This window comes from Cynocephalus volans, chromosome 1 (genome assembly GCF_027409185.1).
Source record: "Cynocephalus volans isolate mCynVol1 chromosome 1, mCynVol1.pri, whole genome shotgun sequence".
Taxonomy (NCBI): domain Eukaryota; kingdom Metazoa; phylum Chordata; class Mammalia; order Dermoptera; family Cynocephalidae; genus Cynocephalus; species Cynocephalus volans.
Genome location: NC_084460.1, coordinates 25145781 through 25172622, shown reverse-complemented (window position 1 = coordinate 25172622; position 26842 = coordinate 25145781). Strand labels below are relative to the sequence as shown.

Here is a 26842-nt window from a genome sequence, read left to right as displayed (position 1 = left end):
CGATTAGTGATTCTGAGCATTTTTTCATGTGCTTGTTGGCCATTTGTATGTCTTCTTTGAGAAATGTCTGTTCAGATCATTTGCCCATTTTTTAATTGAATTGTTCATGTTGTTGCTGTAAAGTTGTTTTAGTTCCTTATACATCTGTATATTAGCTTCTTGTCTGATTTGTAGTTTGCAAACAGTTCTCCCATTCTGTAGGTTGTTTCTTCACTTTGTTGATAGTGTCCCTTGCTGTGCAGGAACATAATACATCACATCAAAAAAATGAAGAAAAAAATATGATAATTTCAATAAATGCAGATAAAGCATTTGATAAAATCCAGCACCGCTTCATGATAAGAAAACTCAACAAATTAGGTATGGAAGGAATGTACGTCAACACAAGAAAGGCCATATGCGACAAACCCACAGCTAATATCACACTGAATGGACAAAAATTGAAGGCTTTTCCTCTAAGATCTAGAACAAGACCAGGATGCCAACTTTCCCTACTCTTATTCAACATAGTACTGGACATTCTAGCCGGCACAATAAGGCAAGAGCAAGCATCGAAGGACATACAAATTGAAAAGCAGAAAGTCAAATTATCCCCTTTTGCACATGACATGATCATATACATAAAAATCACTAAGGACTCCACCAAAAAATTACTAGAACTAATAAGTAGATTCAGTATAGTGACAGGATACAAAATCAATACACAAAAATCAGTAGCCCTCCTATACACCAGTAATGAAATGGCTGAAGAAGAAATCAAGAAAGTAATTCCATTCAAAACAGCTACCAAAAAAATGAAATACCTAGGAATAAATTTAACGAAGGAGGTGAAAGAATCTACAATGAAAACTATAAAACATTGTTAAAAAAAAAATTTGAAGAGGACACAAATAAATGGAAAGATATCCCATGTTCTTTGGTTGGAAGAATTAACATCATCAAAACGTCCACACTACCCAAAGCAGTCTATAGATTCAATGAAATCCTTATCAAAATACCAATGATATTCTTAACAGAAACAGAAAAACAATTTTTAAATTTGTGTAGAACCACAAAAGACCCCATATAGCTATATTAATCTTGAACAAAACAGAACTAAGTTGGAGGAGTCACACTTCCTGACTTCAAAATATACTATAAAGTTATAGTAACCAAAACAGCATGATACTGCCAAAAAAACAGACAAATGGACCAATGAAACAAAACAGAGAGCCCAGAAATAAACCCACACACTTAGAGTTAACTGAATTTCAACAAAAGTGCCAAGAATATACAGTGGAGAAAGGACAGCCTCTTCAATAAATGATGCTGGGAAAACTGGATGTCTACACGCAGAAGATTGAAACTAGACGCCTAGCTCTTACCATACACAAAAATCAACTCCAAATGGATTAAACATCTAAATTTAAGACCCAAAACTATGCAACTACTAGAAGAAAACAAGAAATGCTACACAAAATGGGAGGGGCAGTAATTTTTAGAATGAGACTACAAAGGCACAGGCAACTAAAGCAAAAATGCACAAATGGAACTCTCAGTGTTTGTTTATCTGAAAATGTCTCAATTTCGCCTTTATTTTTGAAGTTGCCCATTTTCTAATTTGATGGTTTTGCTGGGTGTAGAATTTTGGGTTGACAATTGTTTTCTTTTAACAATAACATTATCCCTCTGCCTTCTGACTGCCATGGTTTCTGATGAGAAGCAAGATCTTCATCTTATTAAGGATTGCTTACCTATAATGAGTTACTTTTCTCTCACTTGTTACTTCCCAGATTCTTTCTTTGGCTTTGGCTTCTGACAGTTTGAGTATGATGTGTCCTTGTGTGAATATTTTTGAGTTCATACTACTTAGAGTTCATTGAGCTTCTTGGATGTGCACAATAAGGTTTTTCATCAAATTTGAGAAGTTCTTGGCCATTATTTCTTCAAACGTTTTTTTCTGCCGCTTTCTCTTTTTTTTCCTCCTTCTTGAAATCCCATTGTGCATATATTGATATGCTTGATGGTGTCCACAGGTCTCTTAGGCTCTGTTCATTTTTCTTCATTCTTTCTTCTTTCTGCTCCTGAACTAGATAATCCCAATTGGCCTATGTTCAAGTTCACTCATTTTTTTTTTTCTTCTGCCAACTGAAATATGCTGTTGAGTTCTTTTAGGAAATTTTTCATTTCAGTTATTGTGCTTTTCAACTCCAGAATTTCAATTTGGGGTTTTTTTTTAAAAGTAATTTGGTCTCTTTATTGATGTTCTCTTTTTGGTGAGACATCATTCTTATGCTTTTTTTGAATTCTATTTTTTTTTTTATTTTACTTCTCAATATACATTGTAATTGATTTTCATGCCCCTTTACCCGTTCCTCTCCACCTGCTCCCCTACCCCCCATCATATCTGTTCACTTGACTTAAATAGCTCAAGGAATTTTTGTGGTTATTCTGTCTTCTTCCCCCACTTTTCTTAAGTTCTTTAGACATGGTTTTCTTTAGTTCCATAAACATATTTATGACAGCTGATTTAAAGCCTTTGTCTAGAAAGTCTGACATCTAGGATTCCTCAGGACAGTTGCTATTGACTGCTTTATTTCCTAAGTGTGGGCCTTACTTTCCTGTTACTTTGAATGTATCATAATTATTTGTTGAAAACTGGACATTTTAATATTATAATGTAGCACCTCTGGAAAAAAGATCCTCCCTGTGAATGTTTGCTGTTGTTGCTATTTCTTTGTTTAGTGACTTTCCTGGACTAATTGTATTAGGTCTTTATTTCTTGTCATGTGCGGTCACTGAAGTTTCTACTGTTAGCTTAGTGACTAGAGAGGCATTTCCCTAAATGCTTTGAACCAACAAGCCTTTAGCTCTTTGCCAAAAGCCTCTGTGTGTGTGTTGGGACATGCCTTCATTGCTACAGAAATTTAGAACTCGGCCTTGACCTTCACTTCCATTTGTACAGGGCCTCAGGGTCAGCCAGAGGTGAGAGATTGGGGCCCTTCCAGTCCTTTCCTGGGCATGCACCTTTCCCTGCAAGTATGCATGGCTTTCTAGATCTCCCCACACATGTCAGAGCTTTGCAGAGCCCCCTGTGGACATCTTACTCCTTTACACTTTTTTCTTTTCAGCTTTTCAACCAGGCTCTAATTTTCCCCAACTAGTATTGCTGCAGCAATGTTAAACAATTGCCTCTGGTGATTTTCAACAAACACCTTAAGGATAGGGCTTTTCCCACTGAGCAAGCTCTGAGTCAGGTCATATAACAAGTTTTGCAAATAGGGCTGCCAGACAGTTCAAATAGTAACAGTTGTCTGGGAATACATCTTTTTGAGAAGCACCAAACCCACTCTGCCCCTTCCAGTGGTTGCTGGGCTTCTAGTTTTCACAACTACCATGGTTGCAAGGTTGCTGGTTTTCAACAGGGCTGAGGAGGGGGGATGGGAATAGGGCAACTTAAAATACTACATGCTTTCTATTCTTACTAAGATTCAGTCATTTTTCTTGAATAAATGCTTCTTGCGAACATTTTATTAATTTTCAAAGTTCTGAAAAAGTTGCTTTTGACCACTTTTGCCAGTGTTCTTGTTGCTTTATGAAGGAATGGATTTTCAGAGGTCCTTATTCTGGAATTCTCAAAGTCCTGTTCCTGCAATTGATATTTTTAACCTGAGTACAGGATTTTACATTGTTCTCTGTTTAAAGTGATTCAGGGGCTTTGATCCAGCATTCATCCTGTCACAGTAATTTTTGACTCTTGAATTCCATCATGAATCAACTAGCAACTGCTGTGGGGTAGGCACCTATGATAGATCCTCGGGAGAAGAGAAGGAGGTTCAAAAATGATTCCTGCCCTCTGAGGCCTTACAAAGCAGTTGAGGAGACAAAATATAATTATGTAAACAATGCTTCATAATTATGAAAAAAAAATCAGTGAACTTGAGGATAGGTCAATTGAGATTATTCGTAATTACGTAATGATAAGAGGAAAAAGAGAACAAGGTAAGGCTTTAAGGCAACACTATCCAGTAGAACTTTCTGCCATGATGGAATGTTCTGCACTGACCAATATGGTAGCCAATAGCCACACATAATGATTGGGCACTTGAAATGTAGCTACTGTGAAGAACTGAGTATTGAATTGTGTTTAATTTTAGTTAAGTCAAATTTAAATAAGCACATGTGGCTACCCTATGGGACTTTAAATGTTTGCTTGATTGGCCAGGATGATCCTGGGCTGGGGGTGAGGATGGAAGATACCCTCCCATGGGAGGCCCTTAGTTCTCCTTCTCTGGTTCCAGGGGTAGACAGGAGCTGTGGGCTGTGGACACTCCCTGGCATGTAGTTGTGCCTGCTGCGCAGTGGGTATTGTTCAGTGACAGCTGAATCAGGTCAAGTCTAAGTCATCTGGCAGAGGTAAGCTCCAGTCTGCCCTGTTAAGGCCAAACTTAGATCCAAATCCCTAGATCAGGCACAACTTGGAAAATGCAATTTGATGAGAAGGAGCTGTGTCATCTACGAAAGAATCATGCTCCCTTCCTAATACAATGGTCAAGGCAACACTCCCTGTTTCCTCCACTGCCACAAAACAAGCCCACAATAGTGTGCATCTCCTTCTGCCCTTTCCAGCAGGGTCTCTGCTCCCATGCTCACACCGCAAGCAGAGGCTTCTGTCCAGGACACATTCTGTCAATTCCCCTGGAGGTCCCAGAACCACCCTGCTGGGTCAGTGCGGAGGTGGGACTAAGGTTTTCCCTCTTGCCACCTGAATGAACTGTACTTTCTTCCCCTGCCCCACCGTTTTCAGAGCTGGGAGCATTTGAGGGAAGGAGAAGCACAGAGGATTCAAAAGAGATTCCCCCATGTGCCCTGGAGGTGACAGAGGCTGAAATGCCAGTTGTAAAGAGAAGGGTCCCCAAGGGACCCCTAACTCAGAGTAAGGAGTTATGGGAAGACCTCTGAGCAGCTAAAGCCAAGCTTGGAGCCAAAGTTACCCCCATTCTGAGGCAGGAGAGGAGCTGTGGGCAATGCCCCCAGAAGAAATTGGAGGAAAAGAGGGAGTGTAGGCATGAGGAGACCTAAGGACCATAATAGGTAGAGTGCGCATGGCTAGTGAATGGACCATCTGCAACCTGAATGATAAGTTCTCCTTAGAATGTTACTCAGGGTTGAGGGCTCAAGCCAGCCTGGGATGTCTAGCCATGTGACTTGGAGCAAGGTCCCACCTCTCTCAGCTTCGGTTTCCTAAAGTGCAAAATGGAGCTGAGCGATCACGCCACCTGGTAGGGACGTTGGGTAGGGAAAGGCTGGGATGTTGTGAAGTTAAGTGAAATGTATCCATTCAGTGCCCGGTACAGGGTCTGCCACAATGTCATTTCTCACCCCACCCCACCCCTGCCATCCCACCTCTGTTGATCTTCTTAGAGGGTGAGTGAGCTAGACAGCAGCAAGAAGATTCAGTCAGAGCCAAGGAAGAACTTCCAGACTCTGACCACAGTCAGAGATGAGCAGGAAAGTGCGAGCCTCTGCTGGGGGCCCTGGGATGTCCAGGCTGGGAGCGGGTCTTTCTCAGAATAGGAAGGGGACACGCTCAGCCTTCTCTGTTCTCTCTGCCCTAAGTCGCTTGGTGCATTGTAGAAGATGCCAGCCTTGCCAACCTCTCCCTATCCACCTCTCACATGGTTCATAAGTAGGAAGTACCAAGGTCTCTGGCCTTGGAGCTCAGCTCACCTCTCCCTCCAAGGCCACACAACTTCTTCCCTTCAGTCTCAGGACTCCCATCTTCCCCTCTATGGCCCCATATTACTCATGAGCTCACTTTCATCCTCTGTGGCTTCCCTGTCTCCATCCCCACCCCTATTCCTCCTACTTTTTCTCCTACTGTCCTTCCTCTTCTGTTCTTCCCATGGAATCCAATATCTTTCATTCACAGAGGACTCCCCAAACTGGGGGGACATGCAAGTGATGTGTATGTATGTCTCTGTCCATACAGGCACAAACAGGCTTAGTGCTCAGGTCACCCGCTGTAATGGCTCCAGCCTGTCCCTGCCACTTCACATGGAGTGCCCAGAAGCCTCCTGTTAGCAGCTTCTCCACCCTTTCTCCCCTCCTCTCCAGCCCAGTTTGGGGGAAATAGAGTCACCACTACTCTTCATGGGAAGCTGGGGGCCCCTTAGCAGTCTCTCCACCCCCTCTCCTCTTCTCCTCAGGCCCCATGCCCAGCCTGAGGTTTGGAGAGCCTAGTAAGTGCCCTATCAACATGTTAATCAAATTACTTAGGAGCTAAAATTGACGCTGTTCATTAATTATACAAGATTATGCTAATTGTGCATGCAAATGCATGCAGGGGAACAGAAGGTGTTCAGGCGCATGGTGGGCCATTAGCATAGAGGATGGGGCGCGGGTGCATTGGCATGCTAATGTATGCGCCCTGGCTATTTATAGTCCCCCAGCCCATCTGCACTGCAGCCACCTCTACCCCGGGTGGAGATCATGGTGGGGAGGCCTGGTCCAGGCCTGGCAGGTGGCTGTGGCCCTGGGGACACTGTCTTGGCTGCTACTGCAGGTCAAGACCTGGAAGCAGCCTGGGCCACCCCACACAGGCCTGAACTATTGCAGCAACTTTCTCATTCATGTTCCCTTCTCTAGCCTAGGCCCTTTGGTGCCTCCTTCTCCCTGGAGGCAAAATGATTCTTCCAGATGACACAGTCAATAAGGCACCCTCTGCGGACTCCCCATCGCCCACAGGGCCCAAATCCCATGACTTGGTGCCAGCCCCCAGTCCCTGGTCCACGGCTGCCCTCCCCAGTCCTGTCAGGCACCACTGGGCGAGGGTGCCATATGGGCAACTGCCCCTTGGCAGAGCTGTTATTCCCTTTGCGCAGAGTGCCCCTGCCTCCCACTTCTCTGTGAGGTCCTCCGAGACCCAATGCCCAGGATCACATGTGAGCTGTAAGAACGCTCCCACCTTTCCCAATCAAAGTGCGTGACCACTGCAGATGGCACTTGACAAATTCTCCTGCTGTGCCCACCACTCTGTCTTACTGGTTGTACCTTGAGTTCCTTTTCTTTTTGGCAACTGGCCAGTACAGGGATCTGAACGCTTGACCTTGGTGTTATCACCACCACATTCTAATTGAGTGAGCTAACCAGCATGCCCTGTACTTTGAGTTCCTCTCTCTCCTATTGGATTGTAATTTCCTTAAGATATTGTTCACTTCTAGATCCACACTGCCTGACACATAGAAGGTATTTAATAAATATTTTTAAATGGGAGTATGGGATGAATGAGGGAACGAATACAGCCATCTGTATCCTCCTCTGTCCCCGAGCTGGGGGTAGAGAGCAGACAGTGACAACACTGGAGAGCCAGATCACCCCATAAGCTCAAATGCAAGTCCTTTAGGGTGAAAATTAGCAGAGTACCCCCCGACCCTATTTCCTCATCCCAGCCTGCAGTGCCAACTTCAGGATTGGAAATATATGCCCAATTTTATTCTACTCTTTGCTCCCAATCAATCTACTTTCTTTCCCCAGGCCTTCACAAGACACTCTGTTGTTTTGAACACCCTGCCCCAACTCTTGTATCCATTCACCTCACTCCCTCTTTCTATATCTGCATTATCCAATATGGTAACCACGAGCAACATGTGACTATTTAAATTAAGTAAAATGAAATAAAATTTTAAATTTAATTCATCAGTCACACTAGCCACATTTCAAATGCTCAAAGGCCATGTGTGGCTAGTGCATATCATTCTGGAAAAAATTCTACTGGACAACACTGTAATCTAGACATTTGCTTTCCTGCTCCTGATAGTCGGCAGTGAAAACGCACTTGGGTTCTCAATCCAGCTCTTACAGTTTCTAACAGATTTCTCTTTGGAAATGGGGACATAATTTCGGCCCTTAGAGTGTCTCAGGGGGATGTAGGGAGGAAAACTGGTGAAAATCCTTAGCTCTGTGACCTGAGGCTTCTTAGGATGGGATTCCTAGAAGCAGAGCCTGCGGCGGGGATTCTTGTGAAAGCGGTGTACTGGAGGAGAGCACTTCAAAGAAAGGGAACGATGGAAGCTGGGTAGAACAGGAGAGGGAGTTTAGCAAGGAGGTGGTCCCAGCTGGAGTCTAGCATCGGCCTGACCCCATGGGGTGGTCTGGAGTGTGAGTGGCACCAAGAGTTGGTCCTCCTTGTGATATCAATGTATCATTGTCTGTGGGCTGCTGGTGGGGAGTATATGCTCCTGGCCAGGGTAGTTCTCGGGTAGTAGGGTCAGCTGTGGGCCCTTTAACAGCCAACAGTCACAGCAGCTGGGGGATGGGGGAATCTGAATGGACACCAACCCACTGGACATTGCCTTCCAAGGAGCGGCTCCATCCCACTCTGCTCTGTACCCTCTAAGAACCCAGAGTTTAACAGTGTACTCACCTCAGTCACCTCCACATTTTCCTTATCTATCAAGTGTCTCCTTTGAGTAAAGCACTGTGCTAGGGGAGCTTTCCTTATGCAATGGTGTCACCCCTGAGAAGTGGTAAGTCCAGTGTTTGCACTTGAGTCATATTCAACCCAGTACTTGCTTCTTTGGTAGGAAATACTCCACTGATAAGAAAGGTTCATTTTAATTTCATCTTGAGCTGTTTTTACAAGGAGGAATAAAAGGCATTCCTAGAAACTATTAGGAAGGCTAGACTAAGTACAGGACATCGTAAGGTAGGTGTGTGGATGAACTACTCTCACCTTTCATTTAAATCATAGACATCAGAGTTGTGACACATAACTACACCTTTTAAATGCTTTGTAAGCTGGATTACCACTGTTCACAGCTCTTCATCTGGTGTATTAGTCCATTTCTGTTGCTTATAACAAAATACGTGGATCTGGGTAATTTATAAGAAAACAAAATTTATTGCTTATAGTTACAGATGCTGGGAAGTCCAAAGTCCAAAGATCATATCCATTGAGGGTCTCCCTTGGTCGTGGCTTTAGTGACACGGGGAATCACATTGCAAGATGGTGGAAGCAGAGAGAGAGAGAGAGACTCTCACATGCTCTCCTTTTAAATCCCCCAGAACCACACCAGTGAACTAGTGCATGATCCTTACAATCTAATCACCTCTTCAAGGTCCTGCCTTTCAATTATCGTAATAGGATTTCCCACCCTCAACGGATACAGTGGGGATTAAGCTTCAGTGACTTTGGGGGACCATTCAATCTACTGCATCTGGTCTTTTTTTATTATGGAGAATGTTGAATACAGGCAGAACAGAATAATGAACCACATATACCCTCAATGAGCTTCAACAATTATCAACACTTGGTTCATCTTTTTCAACTGTTCTTAAATCCTGAAAATCTTCTCAGACTGAGAGCAGCAGTCACAACAGCCAAAGGCCCAAAACAAGGAGCAAGGGGACTGAGTTTCTCCCTTGCAATCCTGATTCACAAGTAGCCTTGAGGATCCCCATAAAATAGCCATACTGGTCCCTGCACATCCTGCCTCTCAGGGCTGCTCTGGAGGGAAGATTTGCTGCACACCCTGAGGCCATGGCAGAGCTAGATTCTGAGAGTCCCACATAGAGACATAGAGGGACTTTCCCATGACTATTGTCAGCATCCGTGGTTCATAAGGACCCAAGTTCATATCCCGACATTGGCATTTGTTGAGTTTGTCAGTTATTCTAGCTTAACCTCGGTCTTCTCATCTGTACAGTGAAAATGACTGCAGACCTCCCCCGCCTCGGAGTTTGAGAGGATTAGACAAGATAATACCAAGTGACAAACTCAGCAGAGATCCAGGCACTTCCTAAATGCCTGATAGATTAGACCTGGTTCACTTTTTATAATTTTGCTTGGTCACCTCCCTAAAGCATTTTATTTGCAATTCCCACTGTGTTAATGGTGTTTTCTCCCAGTGATTCTAATGGCAGCTCCTGGAACTTGACATTTCCCTCACCTCCCTTTCTTTGAGGTCCATAGAGGACCTCAGGGAGCCTCGTGGCTGCCATGGGAATGGCACTGGGCACTGGTCCTAAATGCTCACCCTCCATGGGGATACTCAGGTCAGCCAGGGCACTGCACTAGGCCTTGACTTGCTTCCCCCAGCCTGTGGCCCATCAGTCAGGAAAAAGGGGCTTCCCTAGACTCCTCTCCAACCCCAGAGGGCCTGGGGTGGGGAGGGCTGTTCAGAGGACACCCCTGGGCACATCCAGGTGCTGGGAGTGGGAGGAACTTCCTTAGTGACGAGCAGGGCTCCACAGCTCCAGTAAAGTGCATATCCCTTCCTGCCTCAGGTCCCTATAGAGTGTCCCACACCCCAGAACCTTGTCCTCAACTATCCAGACCCTGCCAGGCTCTCTTCTTTCAAGGGGGCGCAGCCCCCAGTTATCACATCCATTTGTGTGTCTTTGTCTCCATCCAGCTTCCCTGCCCACCTGACCCTTGCCCGTTCCCAGCCCCCACACCTGGCCTCTGCACAGACCTGGCTTGGAGGACCAGCTGCCCCTCTTTCTTCTTCCCTGACTCCATTCTCATCCTTCCCTGACTGCTCAGGTGGAATAAAGTGCCACCTCATGGGCACTTTATTTATGGGAAGCTTCCCAGGGTGTCCTCACATTGGCCCCTCCAGCCTCCACGGTGCGTCTGTCTCCCAGTGTTAGGAAAAGAGAGGATGAGCAGGTCCTGAGCCTCTAGGGACAGAGCACTGTAGGACAGGGGAGAGGTTTGAGTATTACCCCTGGTTCTCCTAGACCAAAATGGAAGTCCTCCAACTCCAGGCCTAGCCTTGGAAGGCAGGAGCCTTTGGGGGCCAGTCACCTTTCCCAAAGCATGATCTTCATACAAATGTTTAAAGCATGAGTCTCATACAAATTGTTACTGAGCATGTGTTGACGTTTCCTATAACTTATTGATGAGGGAACCAGTGGAATGACAAAGAAGATGATACACACAGACACATACACAGAGAGAGAGAGAGAGAGAGAGAGAGAGAGATGGAGAAGGGAAGGAAGTGCATGAAAAATACTGGAGTAAGTTTGTCAAATTAGATACAAAGCTAGTTAATGTCCATGGGACAAAAAAATTACAGGCTTCAGGGGTAATTTCTCCACCAAACAGAAATTATTTGTTTCTCCTGACAAATATCATTTGCACCTACCAGTTTTCCACAAGTTAGCACCTAACTTTATAGAGTTTGTGCCCCAATCAACAGTAAATATAAATCAAAGTTACTTCCCCCTGGAGAATCAGATTGACTCTTAGGTGGCTTTGTTAACATAATACTCTAGAGCAGCATTGTTTAATGTAAATGTAATGCTAGCCACATACGTAATGTTAAATTTTCTAGTAGCCACATTTTAAAGAACAAGAAAAAAACTGCTAAAATTAATTGCGATAGTATATATTTTTTAACCCAATATATGTAAAATATTATCATTTCAACATGTAATCAATACAAAGAGTTATTGTTTTATATTCTTTGTTTTCTAAGTCTTTGAAATCCGATGTGTGTTTTACATTTACAGCGCATTTCAAATTCGGACTAGCCTCATTTCAGGGGTTCAATACTACATGGGGCTAGTGGCTGCTGTACTGGATGGCACACCCCTAAGCAGTGGTTCTCAGACTTTAGGGCACATCAGAATCACCTGGAGTGCTGATGAAAACACAGATGTCTGGGCCCCACCCCAAGAGTCTCTGATTCAGCAGGTGAAGTCTGAGATTCTGTATTTCTAGCAAGATCCTGAGTGATGCTGATGCTGCTGGTCTGGGCACCATACCTTGAAAACCACGGTTCCAGGATGACTTTGAAAGGACTCACAATCATCTTGTTGCCTTATTTCCAAGTTGCGGATAATTTTCGTCACGCCCCGCAGGCTGTCAGGGTGGGCAGTGGTAGCAGCAGGCTCTCTGGGGAGTGTTGGCATTGGCTTGGCCTCTGGCTGGCTGGGCTGCCAGCTGGGAGCAGCCTTGTGGCCTACCAGCTGGCGGTGGGTGAGGTTTCAGCAGCACCATTAACAGCATTGACAGTGTGCTGGCTCTGAGCTAGAGGCTCGGAGGGAAGGAAAGAGAGACTGATCCTCGAAACCCCACGCAGGCCCAGGCCTTGTGCTGGCTGCTTCTACCTCATCAATGCTCTGCAGGTAATGCCAACCAGGCTCAAAAACTGAGGTGTCCTGGTCCACGTGAATTGAGGTGCTAGCAGGGCCCCAGGGCTCTCAGAGAGGGGTGATCCCTGAAGTAGCCAGAAAAACCTGGCCAGATAAGGCATGGGAATTTGTGTGGACCCCAAGGACAAATGTCACCTTTATTAGAAAGGAAAATTATGGGAAGCTCTGCTGAGCAAAGGCTTGTGGGAGGGCCAGTGAGGGACCAGGACTCTGCAGGAAACTGCAGCCTTGGGGGGTCAGAAGTAAAGGATGTCCCAGAGTCAGGACTGGAAGACGCGTCAGCAGCCATCAGTTGCTTCTCTCCCAGTCATGGATGCAGAAGGATTTACCCCAGGACACACAGTGAGTCAGTTCTTGGGCCGCCTCCCAGGGGCCCTTTCTCTAGATTCTGTAGGTTTGCAAGTGGGCTTGGGTGCAGTGGGCACATGTGTGGATGTAAGGCAAGTGTGTGTCATCTTTTGGGGCTCCCGTGCTTATTGCATCATAAATGGTATCCAAGGGTTAGCATTAATCCCCTGCAGGACAGGAACTGTGTCCCTTCAGGTTTTTTTCCCTCCTGCCAGCACCTGATAAAAGAGCACATGAGTACTGAATTTAAACAAACTGGTCTGCACTGTGATATGAGTGTGGGTCATGTATGAGTTGACTAATGTGGGTGGGTGTAGGGGTGTCTAAACTATGGGGTGTCTTAAGGGGTGTAGGGAGTGATTACGATGGCATATAATGTGAGATAAATGGAGTGTCTACACTGTACAGGTGTACTATTTGGGAGCATTGGAGGTGCCTGCACTTTGGGATGACCTATAGGGGTATATATATGGTGTCTACACTTCAGTGACTATTGTCTGGGATCATATAAGCTGTCTGTACTGCAGGGTATCCTGTAGAGTGTTATACTGTGGGTGTGCACTGTTTGGGATCCCATGAGGTATCCGCACCTAAGAGCGCTCTATGGGGGTGAATAGAAGGTCTTCACTACATGAAAATGTTTTCTGGGGAGTGTCCACTGTGGATGGAAATAAGCGCTGATGTAATGTCTCTATGGAAAGAGGAATAAAGGGGATTCCCAGGGGGCGCCCACTGAGTGGGGGACTATGACAGGCGCTGAGGGGTCCACAGTATGGACAGAGGCACCCTGCACCCCAGGGAGGTGCAGCTCCAGGAAGGACACTACCACCAGCTGCCAAGCAGGGGCTGCCCACTTGGGACACCTCTGTTCCAAGGCTGGTGACCACTCCTCCCAAAACTTGGTACCTCTTCTTTGGGGACTAGGCTTTCAGGGCCTGTAACAAATCTTTCCCTGAATGTGAATTTCATACTTTTAGACTTTGGAGGGCTCTGGTGAAATAAATGGATGTTTAAATTTGGGGTATATAATTAGTACATAAATAACTATATAGTAGTTAAGGGTCCACCTCCTGGTTTTGGACCCCTACATACTATAGTATATAGTAAATAGTATCTACTGGTATACTATGTATATTATTATATATAGTATATACCTACATACTATAGTAAATAGTATAGTAAAAATACCTCCCAAATGGGTGGAGGTAAAATGAAGCTGACTGATATGGACAGCAGGCCACACTAGACCTTAGCCCTGCAGACTACAGTTTGTAAAGGACATCTCCCCAGATGCTCACAGAGTCAAGTAGGGGCTAAGGCAGATACCGGTAGTATTTTGAGTTTATTTAGAATGTTGTCCATGGTTATCTTACCGGTGGGTGGCAAGGCCAACGCCCCACCCTCTCAGCCAACTGCCTGGAAGGAGTGGAGGACCAAGTGCCCATGTGCTTGTCCAAAATGCAGCCTTGTCTCTGCATATACTGTGCCTTTTTCCAATTACTGTATGTGAAAAAGAAGATATTCACTGTGTATCTGTACAGCGTGTATGACAGATATATCATGTGTATATGGTGGGTATGTTCTCTGTGTGATTAGGTGTTTGCTATGTGTACAGATCAAGCATCCCAAATCCAAAAATCTGAAATCCAGAATGCTTCAAAATCTGAAACTTTTTGAGCACCAACGTGATGCTCAGAGGAAATGCTCATTAGATCTGCCATATGGGATGGCTGTACAGTATTTACAATGACTATATTTTGGGTAATCATATACGAGGGTACTTTTAAAAGTTCATGGAAAAATAGAATTAAAGGATAATACGAATCTTTCCATGAACTTTTTGAAGACCTCTCGTACAACAAAACACTGGTGTATTAATGTATGTGTATATATATGTTCCATATTCTTTATGTGCATATACTCTGTAGGGTGGGCATATGCTGTGCCTAACCACTATAGACGGTGATTCGTATACCATGGGTGTGACAAATATAGGCTGTATGTGGAATACTTATTGTATGTGCTGTGTGAAGGTATACCTTGAATGTGTGTGATGGCTCTATTTTGTGAGTAATAGCATACAAAGCATATACAGAGTCTATAATGGATATACTGTTTATGATGAATATATGAGAGCACGTCAAAAAGTTCATGGAAAGATTCGTAATATCTTTTAATTCTATTTTTCCAGGAACTTTTTGAAGTACCCTCATGCATTGTGTGGGTGATGGGGAGGGATAGGCTATGTGCTGGATGTACTATATAGGTGGTGACATATACTCTGACAGATATACAAGTTTACATTGGGTAAGTGCATACATGTAGCATATAGAGTGTACATTGTATGCGTGATGGGTATGCAGTGTGTTGGGTATAATTTATGAGTAATAGGTGAAAGAAAGTGAGCAGAGATTCCGGGTACCATTCAAGCTTTATTAAAGGAAGAAAATCTGCTGGGCTGTGCTCAGAGTGGCACAGGGCCCATGGCTGCCCTGAAAATGGTGGACAGCCCCAACAATGAGTTTGCCAGAGTTTATATTAGCTTTTGGGCGTGAAATGTATGAGGGGAGGGACCATTAGGTTGATGTAACTGGGTGGAGAACTGCACCACCGGAAACTTGTTTCTGAGTCAGGAGGCTTCTTGTAAAGGGAAGGGGGGAGGGGAGGGGAGGAGGTGGGCGGCGCCATTTTGTACTTGGGCTTGTCTAAGATGGTGCTGGTTATGTTGCAGATCTATTAATAGGTATATACACCGTATATAATGGACATACTCTTTATGGTGAATATAAATTGTGTGTGTGTGATAAACATGAGCACTGTGTGCTGTGTACACTGTGTGTGTGTATGGGGGGTATTCTGTGTAGTCATTGTGATGAGTCTATTTGGAGTGTACCAGGCACCCTGTGTATATGCAGCTCCTGATGGGAACATGGGGCATGTGCCAGTGCGTGAGCAGGCAGAGGGGAGTCATCCTACTGGGAGGGGACATGGCAGGGAGCAGTTGGCTCTTCATCATGGCAGGGAGCAGTTGGCCCACCGACCACACTGTTTCAGGTTCTTCCTCAAGTTCTTCCTCAAATGCAACCAGAACTGCCTGAAGAATGCGGGGAATCCCCGAGACATGCGCCGCTTCCAGGTGGGTTTGGGGAGAGGGTTCCCCCCTGCAAATTCGCCCTTTCCTGATAGAGGGGGGTTAGGGGGAATGGCCATGACCACCCGCCCTGGGAAAGGCCTCCAGGGCAGATCTCTGCCCAGCACTGTGCCTCCAGGGCCTGGTGCCTGCGGGGGTGGGGCAGCTCATCTCAACTTATGCTGGCTGCCAAGGGAGGCTTCATTAGAGTCCCACTTAAGAAGATGCTAATTGTGACATTTTTACATGATTAACGACCCAGGTAATTTGCATAGCGTGAGGCAGAGAGCAGCTGCCCTTAGCACATCCCCAGCCTGCACACCCCTCCCAGTGCAGGCGGCAGTGAGAGAAGGCAGCCCCTATTTCCTCCCCAGACAAGGTAGGGGCTCCTGCTGCTGGGTTCTTCGGCTCATGCTGCCCGCCCCCTGCCTAAGACCTCGTTCCTGCCTTGGAGCCCCAAGTACAGCCCGGCCTTCCGGTGTGTGCGAAAACTCTTTGTAGCCACTCCTTGCCCAAGGAGCCAGAGTCTTCAGAGAGCTTGATTTTTCCAGCTCCTGGGGGGTCAGTTCATCTGAAGGTGTCACCTGATACAGCCGGCCCCCCTTCGACCAACGCAGCCACCAGACTCAAGTTGCTAGTTCCCCACCACAGTCCCCTCCCCAGGTGCCCCCAAGGGCCCTGGCTAGGCTGGCCTTGGCTCTTCCCGCAGGTGGTGGTGTCCACGACGGTGAGCGTGGACGGACATGTGCTGGCCGTGTCCGACAACATGTTTGTGCACAACAACTCCAAGCATGGCCGCAGGGCTCGCCGCCTAGACCCCTCCGAAGGTCAGGACCCCCGGCCCAGCCCAAGCCGCCGCTGGCCCAGCCAGCCCCTAGTCCCCACCTTGGCGCAGTTCCGTGACCTGGGTCCTCTCCTGCCTCCCAGCTGCTACCCCCTGCATCAAGGCCATCAGCCCCGGGGAGGGCTGGACCACGGGCGGCGCCACCGTCATTGTCATCGGCGACAACTTCTTCGACGGGTTACAGGTCGTGTTCGGAAACGTGCTCGTGTGGAGCGAGGTGGGCCAACCCCGCCAGTCTCCCTCCGGGCTTCGGGGCTGGGCCCTCCCCTCTCGGGGACGGGACCTGCAGGCCTCCCCTCTCCCCTCGCAGCTCATCACGCCCCACGCCATCCGGGTGCAGACGCCCCCGCGGCACATCCCGGGGGTGGTGGAGGTGACCCTCTCCTACAAGTCCAAGCAATTTTGCAAGGGAGCCCCTGGCCGCTTTGTCTACACAGGTAAGGAGTCAGGCGGGGGAGGGGAAGCCTAAGGTCAGCGGAGGGAGCCCTACAGCCGAACTGGAGCACTGTTCTCGGAGTTCGCGACCGTCTGCCGTGTGGCCACGCCCCCTAGGCGGCTGCTCCCCACCTCCCCCTCATGACCGTTCCTCACGCGGGACCTTCCTTCCCTGGCCTTCTACGTTTCCCTCCTCGGCCTCTGGCTCCTCAGTCCCCTCCAGGGCCCTCCTGGGCATTCTGTCCGCCTTGGGCCTTCTCAACAGGGTGTCGCCGCCCACCCACGCCCCACCCTCCAGGGTGTTGAACCTTTCCAAAGGTATGTTTATTTCAAAGAAGCCCCCAAATGGGCTCGCTGCTCCCCGAATCTTTCCTGGGTCTCTTGGCTCCCCTAGGCCACCCCAGGCCTCTGCATGCACACGCACATATGCACACACACTTACACATACCCCTTGCACGACGCCAGGGCGAGCAGTTAACAAAAGACACGTGGAGATGCAGCGCAGAATCCCCCACCCCAGTTCTGTGTAGCCACTGGCCAGGATCTTCACCCCCGTCCTCCCGCCCTGCCCCAGCCCAAGCCACCCACTTCTCGCCACCCCACCACCAACAGATATGTACCCAGCCCTTCGTGGGGCAACGCACACTCCCTAGTGACCCTAGTGACTCCATCCTCAGGGAGCTCCTGTCTGACCTAGGAAGGCTGAGCAGGGGACGCAGCGTGGGGTGGGTGGAGTTACAAGGTCGAGGGGTTGACAGCCAATGAAAACCTCTTGCGGGGAGTGTAGGCCGAACGGGCTGAGCTGGAACCGAAGAGATGAGTAGAGAGAAGTAGACACGGGGAAGGAAGGGTGGCAGCGAGAGAAGGATGGCGAATGCAAAGACCCGGCAGTTAGTGCTTTGCTCTGGGGGAAACTGAAGGAAATTCACCAAATCTGGAGTTAGATGGGGAGGCTCGTGCATTAGGTCGGGGCCAGGCTACCCAAGGAGAAGGAAGGAGGGAGGGAGGAATGAATTGGGGGGGGCGTGGGGAGCCGAGTCGGGAGGCTGCTGAGCCCCGGGTGTGGGCCGGTTCCTTCCCTGGGGTGCATGTGAGCCTCTAACCGTCAGATGCTGCTCAGTCCATCCGAGGGATAGATAGAGACTGTCGTCTTTTTATTCTTTTTTATAATAAACTCCTCATATGACCAAATGCAAACAGACTCTTCTCCCTTGAGTCCTGCCCCTAGAAATATAGAAACTAATATTTATATGCAATTCCCCCCCCCTTTTTTTCTTTTCTAATTACAAATGGCATTGTATGGTGCAAGTGTGTTAACGCCAAGCGCCTGGCACCGAGCCGGGCTCTGTAAATGTTTGAATGAATAAACAAACGGAGGACCTGAGGAAACTTCCCTGAACTTCGGTGATCGGTGTGCCAGGACTGTTTCGGGGGACTTGGGCTGGGTTTTGTGGAGAGGGTCTGCAGCTTTGTGGAGAGGGTCGCAAGCTTTTAGCACCCTGCGTCCCGCGCTGGGCGGGGGCGTCCTACAAACGCCACTATTCTCCCCAGCCCTGAATGAGCCCACCATTGACTACGGATTCCAGAGGCTACAGAAAGTCATTCCCAGACACCCCGGGGACCCCGAGAGGCTGCCCAAGGTACCCAGAGAGGCGGGGCGGGATGAGGGTGTCCCATGGGCTAGGGGGTGAAGAGGGGCTCCCAAGGACCTCCGCCGCCCCCAGGGGCTGCCCCTCCGTCCCGCTGTCTCCTCCCCTGCCCCCAGGAAGTGCTGCTGAAGCGGGCGGCCGACTTGGCGGAGGCCCTGTACGGAGTGCCCAGCAGTAACCAGGTATGGCGCCTCCTAGCGCCGCGGGGCCCGAGGCTGTCCCCCAGCCGGCGCCCGCGGCTGCCCCGGCCGTGCCCTGCTCTTGTCTTCGCAGGAGGTCCTCCTGAAGCGCGCGGCGGACGTGGCCGAGGCTCTGTACAGCGCCCCCCGCGCGCCCGCGTCGCTCGGACCCCTGGCCCCGAGCCATGCGCACCCCGCCGTCGTGGGCATCAACGCCTTCAGCAGCCCTCTGGCCATCGCCGTCGGGGACGCCACGCCGGGGCCCGAGCCGGGTGCGTCCCGCCGCCGCTTCCCGCAGTCCCCGGGCGCCCCCACGCCCCCTTCCCCGCCAGCGCCGCACCGCTGACGGCCGCTCTCCCGCAGGCTACGCGCGCAGCTGCAGCAGCGCGTCCCCCCGCGGGTTCGCGCCCAGCCCCGGCTCGCAGCAGAGCAGCTACGGCGGCGGCCTCGGCGCTGGCCTCGGCGGCTACGGCGCGCCGGGAGTGGCCGGCCTCGGCGTGCCGGGCTCCCCGAGCTTCCTCAACGGCTCCACGGCCACCTCGCCCTTCGCTAGTGAGTGTCCCCCGCCTGCGGGGGGTTGAAGGGACCTGGGACCCTGGGAAGCAGAATGGGGCGCAACCCTGGCCCCAGCTCATCTCGGGGGCGGGCTTGCGGCGCGTGCCCCTTGAGGGTCGACCCTGGCCTTGCCCTCCGGAGCAAGCTCAGCCCTCCGGGCGTGTGACCTCTCCCTGCCGTTGGACCTTAATCCACCCCTCGACTATCCATCCCGGGGTCCTGGGGCCAGAGTACTACTTGCGCCTTTAGCTGTCTTTGCTGACCCCAGTTGTGCACACCGCTTCTAGCCCTCCCGCCCTCCTGACACCGGCTTTAACTGGGGGGACATCCGGCTGAAGCCTGGTGGACCGCCACCTTTCCGTCCTACACCGAGACTTCGGGAGTAGGCTGGCGCCCCCTGCCGGAAACCTAAGGAAACTCGGGGCTCCGGAGAAGCGGGCTTCTTCCACGCCCCCCGGGAGTCGGAGGCGCCGGAGGGCGGTGGGAGGATGTGGCTCCCTGCGGTTGGGCGGGCAGAGCGAGAGAATTCCGCGTGGTCAGAGCTGGATTCAGAGGCTGAGTGTTAGATCAGGAGCTGTCCGACATTCAGCAAGTGACTTCACTTCTTTGAACTTTAGTTTTCTGTCGGTAAAATAGGACCAATACCACACCCCCTGCCTAAGATTGTGCTCAGATCTGAATGTACCACTGTCCATAAAGGGCCCAGACAAATCTCAGGAAGAGCCTATGGTTTCGCAGTCCCAGCCCTGATTATAGGCGCCACCCAACCTGTTCCGCTTCTTGGAGAGGGGCAGCTCAGAGCTGGGCGGGTGGGCAGCAGGGTTTTATGCTTTACCATTTTACTCTGCCCTCAAGTCCCTCGTCACATCAAGTCCCAGACCAGCATATTCACAGTTCATTTTAGCTTCATTTTTCAGCATTCTTAAAGCGCCTACTGTGTGCAAAGCTCTGGGCTTGGGGAATAATTCCACCCCTACTCACCTGCAAGGAACCTCCCTAACAATCATAAAAAGTATTGTCTCCTGGGAGAGCGTCTGAGTGGGAGAAATGGCGAAGGCTGCTCAAAAAGATGGTTGTAGCTTTGCCTGCGTTGCCTTGTCTCTCCCTGTCCTAAGTTTACCATTGCTGAGGACTGAACTAACTGGCCACCTGCCTAGCCGTCCTTGCCAGTGCCCTGTGTCCTGGGTGTTGCTCTTTCTGGCTGTGAGTTTGAGCCTGGCACCTGCTCTTGGCCTTGACTCAACTTCTGGGACCCAAGGCCCTGTAAGCCAGGGTCCAAATAGGCCATGGCCCTCTGGTGTCCCTCTCAAGGCCTGTCTCTCCTGGCCCTTTGCTAAGGCCAGGCTCTGCTGCTCCTGCTTCCCTTCAGTTCTGGGACAGTACCCTCACAACCTCTCTCTGGGTGTCCCTTGGATTTGAACCTTTCCCCCTGGGCCTATGTAGGTGGGGTCTGAAACACCAGCCCCTCCCCCCTCCCCTCCCACACACAGTAGAGCCAACAGCGGTGGCACACACTGCCTGGTGTGCAGAAACAGCCCACCTGGGGTCTCCCCACTCAGCAAGATCAAGAATTCTAGAGCTAATGCTTCCAGCATTAGCTGGGAACACCCTGAACTTGCCCGAGGGTCAGTCCCATCTCATGATATCATCTTGACCAGTACTTTCCCAGGTCCCCATCAACTCCCCATGTGCAGAATGCTTTGTGGCACAACTCTAGGGGTGTCATTCTCATTGAGTTTGCCAGGACATTCCTGGAATGGCATCAGAACTCTCCCAGTCAGAGAGTCTGGGGCTGTCTGCCTGGATCTCTTCTGCTTCAGCCACCAGCAATCCTGGAATGACCCACAACTCTCAGTACTACCCAAGGTACAAAATGTGGCTGTGAGCACTGGGCCTTGAGAGATATAGTACATTTTCTGGCATTGGTCCCAAGCCCTCCATGGGGCTCTGTGGGCCTCACCAGCTAGCAGTGAGCATTGTCTTAAGGGAGATGGTGATCCATGGGGCCCAGGACATTTGGAAGGGGGGCAGCTGTTGGAGATATCATTGTAAGAAAGTGGGGGGGGGGGACTCTGATGCCAAAGGCAGCTTTCTCAGGCTGTTGGTTTCTTCCAGGAAGCCCCACCCCTACTCCATTGCCTGCTGCTTGGACAGCACTCAAAACCTACCTTTAGTGGTCTTTAGAAGAGAGAGGCAGGGAATTGGGTTCAGATAAGGATGTAGAAAAGGGGGGATATAGAGATGCCCTGGGCAAGAGCCCCCAGGACAGGAGGCTGCAGGAAGGAGGGGCAAGCAGGAAGCTCCCTCACTATTCTCTGGGGAACAAGCCAAGGCCCTGAATGGCTAGGGAGCTGGAGAACAGGAAGATTTGAAGATGTAGATCCATGCACTTTTCTTTAAAATGGAAGAAGGAGACACAGGAGGCCTCCAGGGCCCAGACTGGAGATGACAAAGACCAGAATTAAGCTGGAAGGAAATAAAGTGCCCTGCAAGGGGTTGAGGGGGTAGAAGGGCGTGGGGCAGACAGAGCGTAGGGGCTTGGGAGAGAGCATGTTTGTGGAGGAAGTTAGGGTGCTTGCCATGTGCACTGTGATCCTGGACAGAGGGGCTTTATAAGAGGTGCCTGTATGTATCCCCAGACTTCATCCCTGACTACTTGTCCCAGCTCTTTTGTGACCTCTGAACTTTGACCCTAGCCTTGGCACCCAGGGCTCATAAGCGTTTCTTAGCATCTCAGAATCCCAGAGGTTTTCAGCGGGAATCCTAACCTGTTCCATCCCTCACTCATCTCTCATCTTTGGGGCACCTCCCATTCTTTGGTTTTGTTGGATGTTTTGGTTTGCTTTTGTTTTTACATGGTCTGGCCCTGTCATCTCCAACCCTGAGAAAGGGTCTCCTGAACCCCCAAGAAGGCGAAGCTGTACCAGAACCCCAGAGGCTCCCTCTGGCCTCCTGAACCTGCCCTGTACTGGTCTCCCCAGGACCCTCACAGCCCCAGTGAGGTCTGAGCCTGGTGCCTGGGTCGGCAGCCCACACCAGAGCCCTAACTGAGCTGCTCACTCTGGTGCTGTCTCCCTGTTGTGTCTCCCACCACCTTCCCTGCTGCACCTGCCCTGCCCCGCCCCGCCCCGGAGTCATGCCCTCTAGCCCCCCGCTGGCGGCTGCCTCCTCCATGTCCCTGCCCGCCGCCGCACCCACCACCAGCGTCTTCTCCTTCTCGCCTGTCAACATGATCTCTGCCGTCAAACAGAGGAGCGCGTTCGCTCCTGTGCTGCGCCCACCCAGCTCCCCGCCCCAGGCCTGCCCCAGAGCCCACGGAGAGGGGCTTCCAGGTGAGTGATCCACACTGCTTCATTGTGGCCGGAGGATAGGTCCCTGGTGGAGCATTGGGCTTGAGGGGCCCACTCCATTCCCATCTCACCATTACCTCAAGCCAGTTGGCCAGCTCTCCCTGGAGGGTGTGAGTGGGAAGCTCTGCAAGGGCCCAAGGAGGCCCATTTGGGCCCCACTTCACTGGGCCTCACAGCTTGGGGTGGTCACTACTCTGGATTCTCTCAACTAGCTACTTGGCCAAGAGGAAGGGACTCAGATCCCAGATGGAGAAGGTCTGGAAACTACCCCAACTCTCCACCGCCATCCAGTTGAGCCAAGAGCAAAGACCCAACCCTGGAGCTGGAAGAGCCCCATGTGTTTGCGTGCCTTTGCCCTGTGCCTCCCTGTGTCCGCCAGAGGGTAGCACACACCTCTGTGGGACACTGGGTCACTCACTGGGTGGAAGGGGACTAACCTCAGATAAGGTTTAGTCTTCTGCTACCCCATTTTACAGATAAGGAATTGAGACTAAGTCACTCCTCCCTTGTCCAATTAATGAAATAGTTGTTCTCTCACTTTACACATATGCAGCAGAACCTTTTAGACAACAGAACTTTCCCCATCCACGTGGTCATTAGAAACTCACCAGCAGACAGAGGGAGAGACTGGCTGTGGGAAAGGAGGAGATGACAGTGTCTGGGGTAGAGCAGGTCCCAATTGACAGGGATAGTTGGGGACAGAGCTGGATGAGGGTGTCTTCCCCAAGAGGCTTACAGGTGTTTCCATGTCTGGCTAGGGGAATCTCCTAGGACTCAATCCAGAGTTAGCACCTAGCTCAATGCCTGGCACACTGTAGGTACCTAATAAATCATGGTTGAATTGAATGAATAAATAAATCAGAAAGGTCCCCTTCCAACCCAGAGGCAGGCGGCTGCAGTGTAGTGTGCTGGGCACAGAGCTGAAAGGGTCTGGGATAGAGCCAGGGTAGAGTGTGTCCTGTTGGATACTCCCCAAGACAGTAACACGTATTCATTAGAAAAGACTCAGTGTTCAAATTAGGTAAATGGGTCTATTATTGAAGAATTCATCAGGGCCTTTAATGTGCTAGGGTGCATTATGAATCTTCTAGGGAGCAGAAGATGCAAATTTATTCGCGCACAGAATGTATTTTTCAAAAAACATCTTGAGATTAGTTCTCAGGGAATGCCCTTGAGTAGAGGAAGAAATACCCTGTGGTTTCTTCAGCCTGATGTGGGGACTGGTCGAGCTGGGATTCCTGTGGGTGCTTTGTGCTCCAGGGTCCCTGTATGACAGAGTTTGGGGACACTGGAGAGCGAGTGGAGCAAGCCTGGGGCCTGGGAGACCAAATGAGGGTGACAAATGTATGCAGCAGCCAGAGAATTCACTGGATCACCCTGAAGAACGGCTGCACTAGGTGGCGGTGGACAGAGCAAGCCAGTGCAGTCCAGAAACTTTCGGGCACTCTGCTTAGCCCTGCTGTGTGGGCAGAATGGGACCACTCCACATGAGAACTGCTCCTCTAGCCAGTACAGGCAGACCTGTGATGGTGATTCAAGTAATAACAGAATCTGTGCCAGGCAGAGGGGGGCAAGGGAGCTGGTTGGTGACCCATCCCGAGGGTGGGCCATCATCAGAGAAGGCCTTGCCCAAGCAGGGTTTGAAGAACAAAGTTGAGTTTTCTAGAGCAGGAGGAATGCCCTGAATAGAGGATACCTCCAGATGAAGGTGAGTGGGTGGGAAGGTAGGGCTGTTAGGGCCCACATTAAAAACAATAAAAGCATAACTCGTACAAGTAAATGTCAAAGATTTATTTAATTCATTCGTGAGGGAGCTAACAAGATGTCCAGTGGCTTAAAGGAGAGTGTGAGAGACTGAAGCCAGTGAAATAGGCTGAAATAAGATTGCCAGGTGTGAACTGCTTCTACAGGGCAGTAAACCTGTAACCTTCCTTTGGGGATTACCTTTCCTATCAGTTAGAAGTTGTCTGCCATTTATCAGTCTCCTCCACGTTAACATCCACACTAGCAACGCCTGGCCCTAACCAGTAAGGTACAGCAAGTAAAAAAAAAGTTAGATCCACCAGAATAAGACAACTCTTAAGGTGAGCTTATTAGATAATGTTCTAGGGTGACTTTGAAAGGATATAGTCATTTTTTGCCTTATTTGTAAGTTTTGGATAATTTGTCTTAAGCTAAGTGTGTCTGGAGCTTAAAATGTGAGGGATGGGGAGACAGGGGGCCACCGATTTCTCCTGCTAGCGAGGAGAACCATGGCAGGGGGTCGGGCAGGGGCGGGGCTGGTGAAGTGCTGAGTTCCACGGATGTGGGAGGTAGACGGGATGCTGTTGCTGGATCTCAGTACTCCCAGAGGCTGGCCTCTTTCCTTTTCTGTCCTGGTACTTGGCCATCTGCTTTCTCGCCTTGAGACAGCTCCTCTGGAGGAGGCAGGCCTGGGAAGCAGAACCCACAGTCACCTCTATCTTGAGGAAGCTAGGGGAGCAAGGACTGGGGCTTGACCTCCTACGAGGTCTGGGGGACACCCCTCACCTGTCCATCTGCAGGGCTGACTCCAGCCAGGGCTGGGGTGGCTGGGTGCCTTCAGAAAGTGCCGCATACCCTGACTGCTTTCTCCAGCCCAGAGAGGGCCAGGCAGGTAGGGTCTCCAGGCTGTATATGGCTTATAACTCTTTTATCCCTGATTACTGCAGACCAGCCTTTTGAGGATTCTGACAAATTCCACTCTCCAGCCCGGGGGCTTCAGGGCCTGGCATACTCCTAACTACGGTAGGTCTCTGGCTGGGTCTTGCCTCTTCCCCTAGCCCTAGGATGGGCTCTCTCTCCAAAAGGCCTTCTCAAGGATAGGGAGCTGGGGTCCTGGTCTCCCTGCCCAGGGTCCATCTAAACAGCTCTCAGAGCCACATAGTCCACCCCAGTGGCCCAAGCTGACCAAGTGGAGAGAAGTGGCTTCCTGTCCCCTTCCAGCCAGCCTTCTCTCCCTGTCTCTCCTGACCAGGTCTGCAGGTATTGCCCCCGCTGAGCCTGGCCTGGAGGTGACGGCACCCATGCCCTGGATGACGGCACAGACAGATGCAGGGCTAGGGCTGCAGGCAGACCTCAACCCATGGGCCGAACAGGGAGAGACCTCCCTCCCCATGCTCAAGGCCCCGCAGCCCCACAGGCTCTTCTCACCTCCCGTTTTCTGGGCTGGCCGGAAGCCCCAGCACTGTGCTGATGCTCTTGGCAGGAGAGCGTCCCGGGGAGATGCTGGGATGCCAGGCCTCACTTGCTAGGTCGGCTCCTCTGGAAGAGATGGATCATGTGCAGACTGGGGATGTCGGGTGAGGGGAGCATGGGATGGGGACCATGGGAGAAAGGACAGCTCAGGGAGAATTGACCTGGAAAGGTCCTGTTTGCATCTGACCCATCTCAACTGGCCAAGCATCCCAACTTTTCTCCAGTGCAAGGGGTGGTGCCCAGCAGCCTCAGGAGGCCTGCCCAGGCTCCCATGGAGCTTCCAGCAGTTGCTTGACCCCGCGGCTGCCCCCATGTCCTTTGAGGACCCCATGCTTGCCACATCATGCCTCCCTGCGGGGGCTTTGGGCATGGAGGAAGCAGAAGAGGGGTTGCTAGGCCTCCTGAATTTGGGGTCTTCCCCTGAGTGGATGTCTCATGGACTCTGGCCCTACCCACACATGGACTCTGGCTGGCCCCATGGAATGGCCCAACTGACCCCAAGTGGCCTCAAACTCTGCTCTGCTACGTTTGGAGAAAACAGGACAATAAACCAGATGCAGGTGTCCAACTGGCCTCTCTTGCCTGCTTCCTTGGTGTGGTCTGCATTTCTCAGCCACTCTGCAGACCACATGGGACCCCTCCAAACCATGCCCTGGGGCAGCCTTCTGGTACCTTGGGCTTATTAAATAGCCCCAGAGTTAAACTAAGCTGTATTCTCTGCCCTGTGTCTGCTCTTGGGTACTGTGAGGGGGCGAGGGAGAGCAGGCTAGCAGGCCTGAGGCCCCAGGAGACGGGCTCTGCCCCGAGAGCTCTGGCTGGGAACACAGTTTGGCCATTGAGGACCTGGTCCCCCAGCTGTTTGGCCAGGACTGTGGTGGGAGTTGTCAGAAGGACATCGCTGGGAACCAAGACAGAGCAAACCAAACACTACCCAGATATACAGAGGCCCAGAAGTGAGATCCAGTCCCAAACAGAGGCTGCAGGGACCCTTCTTG

The 26842-nt window shown here is 50.3% G+C and overlaps 1 protein-coding gene across 1 annotated transcript in view; it reads left to right on the top strand.

Annotated features, from left to right (window-relative positions):
• Positions 1–25705, top strand: part of EBF4 (EBF family member 4) — a 71923-nt gene extending 46218 nt beyond the window's left edge. Inside the window, exons 8-18 of the mRNA XM_063093235.1 lie at positions 15544–15625; positions 16329–16446; positions 16547–16680; positions 16774–16900; positions 18450–18538; positions 18664–18729; positions 18821–18998; positions 19090–19278; positions 22416–22613; positions 25322–25397; positions 25627–25705. Of these exons, the coding sequence (XP_062949305.1) occupies positions 15544–15625; positions 16329–16446; positions 16547–16680; positions 16774–16900; positions 18450–18538; positions 18664–18729; positions 18821–18998; positions 19090–19278; positions 22416–22613; positions 25322–25392 (1252 nt within the window). The 3' untranslated portion in view covers positions 25393–25397; positions 25627–25705. The remainder of the gene's footprint in view (positions 1–15543; positions 15626–16328; positions 16447–16546; positions 16681–16773; positions 16901–18449; positions 18539–18663; positions 18730–18820; positions 18999–19089; positions 19279–22415; positions 22614–25321; positions 25398–25626) is intronic.
• Positions 25706–26842: the final 1137 nt, after the last annotated feature.